This window comes from Myotis yumanensis, unplaced genomic scaffold (assembly GCF_028538775.1).
Source record: "Myotis yumanensis isolate MYYU_CA2020_CCGP unplaced genomic scaffold, mMyoYum1.0.hap1 SCAF_2, whole genome shotgun sequence".
Taxonomy (NCBI): domain Eukaryota; kingdom Metazoa; phylum Chordata; class Mammalia; order Chiroptera; family Vespertilionidae; genus Myotis; species Myotis yumanensis.
The window spans coordinates 26,770,201-26,778,199 of record NW_027223753.1 but is presented as its reverse complement, the minus strand read 5'-3'; the positions used below and the strand labels follow the sequence as shown (position 1 = coordinate 26,778,199).

Sequence of the window (7,999 nt, the reverse complement as noted above, 5' to 3'; positions counted from 1 at the left end):
CACCATCACACACAAACACCTCAGGCCCTCGTTTCTCTCCAAGACGTGTATCACTGTTTAATATCTATTTTATATATTTTGATTGTCTCCACTAGAATGTTAACTCTATGAGGTGGGATTTTTCTATTGTTCCTTTATTCATGTATTCCCCAGCACCTAGAGCAGAGCTTGTACAGAGTGGGGGCTCGATATTTGTTCACTAATAACAGGTGGAGAAATGAAGGCTCAGTGAAGTTTCTTGCCCAAAGTCTCACTAGTACATGGTATGTTGGATTCTAGAGCCCTGGATCTTACCCTTAAGTTATACACGCCCCCCCCCCCCCCCCCCCCCCCCCGTTTATCAACCATCATCCAGAGCCACAGGGGAGGTCTGATCCAAAGGCAGAGGCTGTCATCTGAGATGCTGGCTTCATCCTGCTCACTGGGCGGCAGGGCGGGTGTGGGGGAGGGAGGGGAGTCCTGGTTTCACAGGTTTTTAGAACACACGGGGGTAACCCTAGCAGGTTTGGCTCAGTGGAAAGAGCATCAGCCTGGGGACTGAAGGGTCCTGAGTTTGATTCTGGTCAAGAGCAGGTTACCTGGGTTGTAGGCAACCAATCAATGTGTCTCTCTCACATCAATGTTTCTGTCTGTCTCTCTCTCCCACTCTCTAAAAATCAATGGAAAAGTATCCTCAGGTGAGATTAACAAAAGAAATACCTATATAGAGCACATGGGGTTATCTTCCTATCTGACAAACTGTTTAGGAAATCCTCCTCCCTAGCAACCACCCTGGGTAGTATTGTCTGAACAGGGCTACACCAAGCCTCGATGGGTCATTTCTGCCTTCCCATCAAATTGTAATTAACTTGACACACGAAGTTACTCATTCATACCATTGTAGTCTTGAAGCAGAAGTTTTGGATATGAGTTCTCTGTAATTTTCTTTGTATAGCACCTAGGACAGAACTTAAGGCCCTCAAGTGGTACTCAGCCTTCTGCTAATGATGACAGAACACTCGAAACAGTCAAAGCTACATAAAGTAAACATGTACAAAAAAATCCAAAGGATTGATGAAAAAGACGAAAGAAAGAAGGCTTCCTCAGGAAGGGAAATACTACATAAAGGATTGGGATTGACAATGAGAATATAAAGGTAAAGGGCAAGGTGGGACCAACATTGGTACTAAAACCACTAAATCCCTGGGATTTTGCTCCTATCCTAAATAGAGGCAGAATTTACTAGCAGCTCTCAGATGTCAGTAAAGGCCAAGACAAAGGCAGCATACACACATAGCTGACTCTGCCTTAAATTCAGAGCTGAGCTCTGCTGAGGCCATGCTATTTCACCTGAGGCCTTGCTCTACTTCATTCTGCCCCCTGCATACCCACCAAGGGATGCAAAGTGCCACCTCTTTCCCTCTTTGGTTGGCCTCCCTACTCCTTCCCCTAATTGGGCAAAACTCAGGAAGCTACCAGGATGCTCTGGCCTCCCCTATGCCTCTGCCATCCATACATTGTAGGTGACCAGATGACAACAATTACATATTAATTATATACAATTAAGCTAATTACTGCTACATATAAGGAAGACCAAAGAGGCAGCTGGAGCAGACCAACACAGGCCCAAGACAACTGGAAGTCATGAAAGCGGGGAAGGAATGGTTCCGAATGACGCTTGAGAAAACACCGGTAAAAACTTGTAACTCTCTGACACACAAGTGCAGCAGGAGGTAGACTCTGAAGAGGCCTGTGTGAGTGAGGCATGGTGATGGTGGCAACAGCATCAGGGCTGTTTCTTCCCACTGTTCTTCGTGTCCTAGCAACTCAGTTCTCTAGGTAATAAACAAAGCTAGGTGACAAATGACGCACACATTTTGTCAAATCAAAGACAAAGTACATCAATCTGTAATTGGCAATTTTTAATGTTTCATTTGTGCAGAACTAAAATTTGTGTTTAAAGGCACAGAAGGGAGGAAAGGCAGTTAACACAGCATGGATCCACGACAAAGCTGGATGAAACCACAGGACTGCTCCTCTTTAGCCTTCGGGAAATAAATAATGCTGTACTAAACTAGACAGCACTCAGTTATGAGCTGAGCAAAAGACTTTCTGGCCACATACCAAGGGTGCACAGTAGATCCCACTTTGGAATAAATGCCCAGAAGGTAAGCATTACCCGTGGGTGGCAGTTTAGCCACAAAGTTCTCATACAGGAAGTGTACAGAGATTCGAAGCAAACATGCAGCTTTTTAAACTTAAAGAGAATCTTTTGTGACATTTGTTTTAAAAAGGAAAAATTACCTGCATATCAAGAAGTGTAATTTTAAAAAATGCAACCAGGCTCGATTAAATAGTACAACTTACTAATAAAAATTATAAAAATAAAAACCGAAACTCTTCTGTCCTTGAAAGAGATAGAAAACTATATATTTTCCTATAATATTATAAGAGAATCAGCATTTTCACCCTTATATCTCTTAAAATATTATTTCTCTTCTTTCCACATTCTATCATTTTAAAAATAGCAAAATCTGTTCAATATGGCAATTTCTGCCAAGTGAAAGGATATACCACCTATTGAATAAAAGAGTATGAATGAGGAAAAAGCTGAATGTTCTGAAAACAGATCCATTAGTTTACTGCTAGTGGATCTGATCATACTAACCAGGTGGAAGGAAAGATAAAGACTAAGATTTTCTTAAAAACAAAACTAAAACCCAATGATTCGAAACATTCTACACATAATTTCAAAGCACTATTGGAAATTCTTGATCAATGTGTAACAAGAGAGGGAACAGAGAAATTTGGTAGAATAATAGGGCATATTTCTAACCACTTTCATTTAAACAACATCAGCCTTACCAATTATCTTTCTTCCTCATTTAAAACACTGATTGGCCAGATTAAATCCTAACAGCATGAAAGTAAAAACGAGTCTCAACTTGGGTATGAGCACAGTGCTTCGAAAGCAGTTTCTGTGTTACAGATAGGACTCAGCGGTGGCATGTCCTCTTTTAAATATATGCCCCCAAACACCTTACATAGCTCAAAAAACTTACAAGTTGATGGCCCTGGCCGGGTAGCTCAGTTGGTTAGAGCATCATCCCCACACGCCAAGGCTGCAGGTTTGATCCCCAGTCAGGGCACATACAAGAATCAACCAAGGAATGCGCAAATAACAACAAATCAGGGTTTCTTGCTCTCTCTCTAAAAATCCACTTAAGATTTTTTTCTACAAGTTGATGGTAAATTCAATGTTAAAGTACAAGCCTTAAAACTTCATCCAGTGTTTTCATTGAGAAATGGATTATTAAAATAATTTTTGAAATGGGATTAAATATATTTAAATCTGGACTTTTCTGTACTTAATAGTTTTCTTTAAAAAGAAAAGTTTAAAAACATCAAGAGTCGGAACATGCTGTCAGGACAGAAATAATTAGAAATGCCGTCAGTTGCAGAAGCTGGGCAACTCAGTCTTGTTTAGAATTTTTCAAAGCTTGAAGTCTCTCTATTAGTGGAGGGTGGGAATAATGCCACATGGAAAATAGCCAGTCAGAAACAGGGAATCCCAAGTTATCTTTGTTTAGTTTGATTAAAGCAGAATATAAGTCTTTAGCCTTTCCAAGTTTCTTGGCAAATGCATCAGCTTGAAACTCAAATCTGCGGCTCAGCACTGTTAGGCAAAAAGAAAGAACCTGAAAAAATAAATAAAAGGGTTTTAACCACTGCCCACTTCTTTGTTGTCACTGAAGGTTTCAAGAGCTAAGACTGTAGAGGAAGTTCTGCTCAGGATAAGAGAAACAGTAGCCTCAAGAAAGATCACCAGTACTTAGGAAACCTAGGATGAGGGAATTATTATATATTGAGCTTTCCCCCCACCCCAAGCAAATATATCAGAAACAGATATATATCCAAATGATCCTTACCAAAAAATACTAATTTTTAAGAATCTGCTATTTGCCAGACATTTTACATATTCCCCAATTGCTCCTGTTTTACAGGAAGGTGAAGCTCAGAGAGGTTGATAACTTGCTCGAGGTCACACAGCTAGAAGGTGGTAGTGCTGAAATTCTCAGTGACTCCAAAGCCCATGCACACCACCTTCCTCAGAGACAGAGTGAAGGCATGATCACTTATGTTCAGACTCTTTTTTTCTCTTTCTAAAAAAATACTCTTGATCATATATCTACTTTTAAAGGATAATGACAATCTTTACTGAGAATATTCTAAAAAATATGCTACAGCTTCTAATAACAATCTCAAAATGGAATTTTCTAAAATGTTCTGAGCTATGGAAGTGTTGTTAGAATATCCACTCTCCATAGGTGACAGCTATGAAGGGGACAAATTTCATCTTAAAATATAAATTTCTGAGGGAAAAATAACTTCTTTGTATACTGAAATATTGCAGGTTGAATAACACGATATTTAAGATATTTCTTATCTTAAAATACTTCAGCATTAAAACAAACAAAAAGTCTAAAATGTCTCTCGTTTGTCCTCTTATTTCTGCTAGCAAATGTAAGTTTCAAAGCAAAGTCTGGGAGTTCCTAATACATTCTAACACATGTTAAAAACCTAAAAACTGAATTCTGCCTGAAAATTTTTTCCAAATCTTTAATATACTCTTCAGGATAGAGTGTGTGTTATTTGAATCTCACTGTAACACATAAATAAAGACATAAGCAGTTACTAATCTGCACCTATCTACTCTTATGTAGGTTTCCAAACTCTTCTTAATTGGGCAATTTTCCCCAGGAAAATCTCTTTCCTATCATGACCTCTTAAACACTGACATTACAAATAAGATTTTTTGTTTAAATATCTAGTCTTTTTGAAACAAATCTTATGGGCCCTCCAAGATTTTAAAAGTTGGTATCTTTGCCCTAGCCCGCGGACTGAAGGGTCCTGGGTTCGATTCCGGTCAAGGGCATGTACCTCGGTTGCAAGTTCAATCCCCGGCCCAGGCCCTGGTCAGGGCGCGTGCAGGAGGCAACCAATCGATGTGTTTCTCTCACATCGATATTTCTCTCTGTCTTTCCCTCTCTCTAAAAATCAATGGAAAAATATCCTCTGGTGAGGATAAAAAAAAAAAAAAGTTGGTATCTTTGTCAATTAACCACTTCAAATTACTTTACTGCCTCACATATTTATTTAGACATTTTTTGACGTGAACTCAACTACTCAATTTAAGGAAACTAACAAAACAAAACCCCCTTGAGGAGCCCAATTAAATGCCACAAAGGATAACTACTAACACTACTTACAAGAGGACCTTTCTACTCAGTTCCTTATACCTTCTAAGGTAAGTTCAAACCTAAAAACTGAATTCTGCCTGAAATTTATATATAGTAACTCTTACCTAAGGGGAATGATTATCTGATTTCCCAGTCTATGGCAGGTTAAAGAACATTAGAAGGGATAGTGACCATAATGGAAAGTCACATTGATAGCACCAAGGATTATTAGCCTGACTGTGAGGAAAGACAAGAAAAGTAGTTAAATAAATAAATAAATAAATAAATGGCACAACTGCTGGAAAGGCAGGTGACCTGGGCTCATCAGGACACACAGCTCAGTGTCCTCAAGGCACCACAGAACTGGGATGGAAGACAGCAATGACAATGCCACCACCAGGCAGTCTGCCACCTCTAAGCAGTAACCAACTGTGTAAGGCATTTTATAAATACTTCCCATAAAACTTATAATCTCAGTTCTCTGGAACATTTGTTTACTTTATGTAGACAATGCTATAAAAATATGATCTGTTCCTCTCTTTCTTTTCTGGTACCTTACTTACCTTGCTCCTCCTTTTTATGACGAAATAGGATTCATTTAATTTATCTTAAAACCTTGAATCTACAACTTGTCCCAAGGAAGTATTCTTCTGAATGGAGAGATCTCAAGATCCCCAATGTTACTTCTTGGTTTAATTTGGAAGCCTTATCAAATATGACTTGTGTATCATTGGATTTGTTAATAGTCTCAGTAATCTTTGTCTAATATATATGGAGTCCCACTACAGAGCAATCACAGAGCAGTGGTTCTTAAGCTTCACTTATTATAAACTAGTTATATGGGATTACCTAATTCTGATTTTGAGGGTGTGCAGTAGGACCCTAAGACTATTTTGAAGCAGGTGGTTAGAGAACACAATCATACAGCCTCCCTTATCTAGCCATATACCCCCAATTATTTGTTCTATCCCCTCACACATGGATTTTCACCCAAGCATTGGTAAATATGTGGTCTAAGGCACAGCATTCCATCCACCAAGACTCTGAGATATAAGTTACATCAAGGTTTATACTACTAAAGTCTAATTCTCTACTTTTTTCCCTTAACTGTATGCAAGCTTTGTTTATTTGGGCTTGGGTTTTTCTGCTACTTTTTTATACTGGCCAGGAAATCAAGGGACTAAAAGACTTTGTTTCATTTCCTTGTTAAAAACTATAGTTTTTGTGTTGTTTTTTTTTTCTTCTACTACTCTAGGGGTTCTAGATTTGAAACAGGCAAGGGCATATGTGAGATAATTTTAAAGATTATACATTACCTCATTGTACGGTGAAAAAATAAACTGGAAGATGATCAATAGCCCAATTAGAGTGGGTTGGCTGTCAAAAAAACCAAATGCAGCAAAAAGCTCCTTTCGACCAATTAATGCAGCAAACAAGAAGAAACACAGGAAAGAATTCATCTGGAAAGGACACAAAATTTCTAAGTTATTAATAAGCTGATTTCACTGCAGTACCAAAAAGTGCAATAAGACATCATGGTGTGAATTTAAGAATGGTGTTAGTGTGCCCTAGGCAGTTTGGCTCAGAGGATAGAGTGTGAGCCTGCAGACCAAAAGGTCCTGGGTTCAATTCCGGTCAAGGGTACGTACCTTGGCTGCACGCTCTTCCCCAGCCCTGGCCCTGGTCGGGGCTCGTGCAGGAGGCAACCAATCAATGTGTTTCTTTCACATTGATGTTTCCTCTCTGTCTTTCCCTCTCTCTTCCACTCTCCCTAAAAATCAACGGAAAAATATCCTTGGGTAAGATTAACCAAAAAATAAAAATAAAATAAAATAAAAGGAAATACTCTCCATGAAGAACTCTAAGCAGTTTATATCATCGTTCACTCAGTCTGGAAGCAGAGAGGGAGAGAGGGTCTAAGCTGAGGCTATATATACTAATTCACTAGCAGTGGACAACTAATAGTTTGGCTGGATCAGGGCTTTGGAACAAACTAGAGGATGGCTAACAAGATTTGGAAAAAAGGGATGTGGGAAAACTTCCAAAATTAGTCCTGAGTGTGTTAAATCTGTGGTCTAAGGTGAATGTTCACCAAGAGTCCCACAAGAGGAGGCTCTCAATGATCAGGTGGAGAAGATGCCTGCTTTGTCACTCAAGAACTTGGTTGAGGGACTCATGAACAAAACAGCCAAGGCGATAGGGATGGAGTCAGTGCACTAGTCAACAACATAAGACATCCCCCAACTGGCTCCTGCTAGGTGCCCAATCTCAGGGGAGGCAATCAACCCCAGCCCCAGTACCACACCTTAGGGACCAGCCCACAACCTCATATAAGGTAAACTGATTCCACTGGACCCCTACTTTCATGAAAAGGGCAGTGATTTTCCTTATTAGACTGAACTTGGATTTATTTAAAGTCTTACTCACTGATGTGTATCCATACAACATAGCTTCAAGCCAAGGAACTCATTTTTATACCTAAAGATGTTAAGGCAACAGGAAAGTACCTACAGAATTCATAAATTTTCCCATATAATTCATCACCCAGAACCACGTGGCTTTTAGAAAGGTACAAAGTCCCACTTAAGATTCAGTTAAGCCCATAATTGCTCGGCTCTAGTCAACAAGCTGCAGTGCTATTTCACCCAGAGCCTGCAAACGTGTGGTTACTCTGTGGGTTTAGAGCAGGGGTGGGCAAACTTTTTGACTCGAGGGCCACAATGGGTTCTTAAACTGGACTGGAGGGCCGGAACAAAAGCATGGATGGAGTGTTTGTGTGA

At 39.6% G+C, this 7,999-nt stretch overlaps 1 protein-coding gene across 2 annotated transcripts in view; it reads right to left on the bottom strand.

Moving 5' to 3' along the window:
• Nucleotides 1-7,999, bottom strand: part of ZMPSTE24 (zinc metallopeptidase STE24) — a 46,727-nt gene that overhangs the window by 4,035 nt on the left and 34,693 nt on the right. The window contains exons 9-10 of one of the 2 annotated variants that reach the window (XM_070404821.1): nucleotides 6,536-6,679; nucleotides 1,887-3,677 (exon numbers count right to left, since the gene is read on the bottom strand). In XM_070404821.1, the coding sequence (XP_070260922.1) occupies nucleotides 3,453-3,677; nucleotides 6,536-6,679 (369 nt within the window). In that variant the 3' untranslated portion in view covers nucleotides 1,887-3,452. Of the gene's footprint in view, nucleotides 1-1,886; nucleotides 3,678-6,535; nucleotides 6,680-7,999 lie in introns of those variants that run through there. The other variant, XM_070404822.1, reaches the window with a different exon arrangement.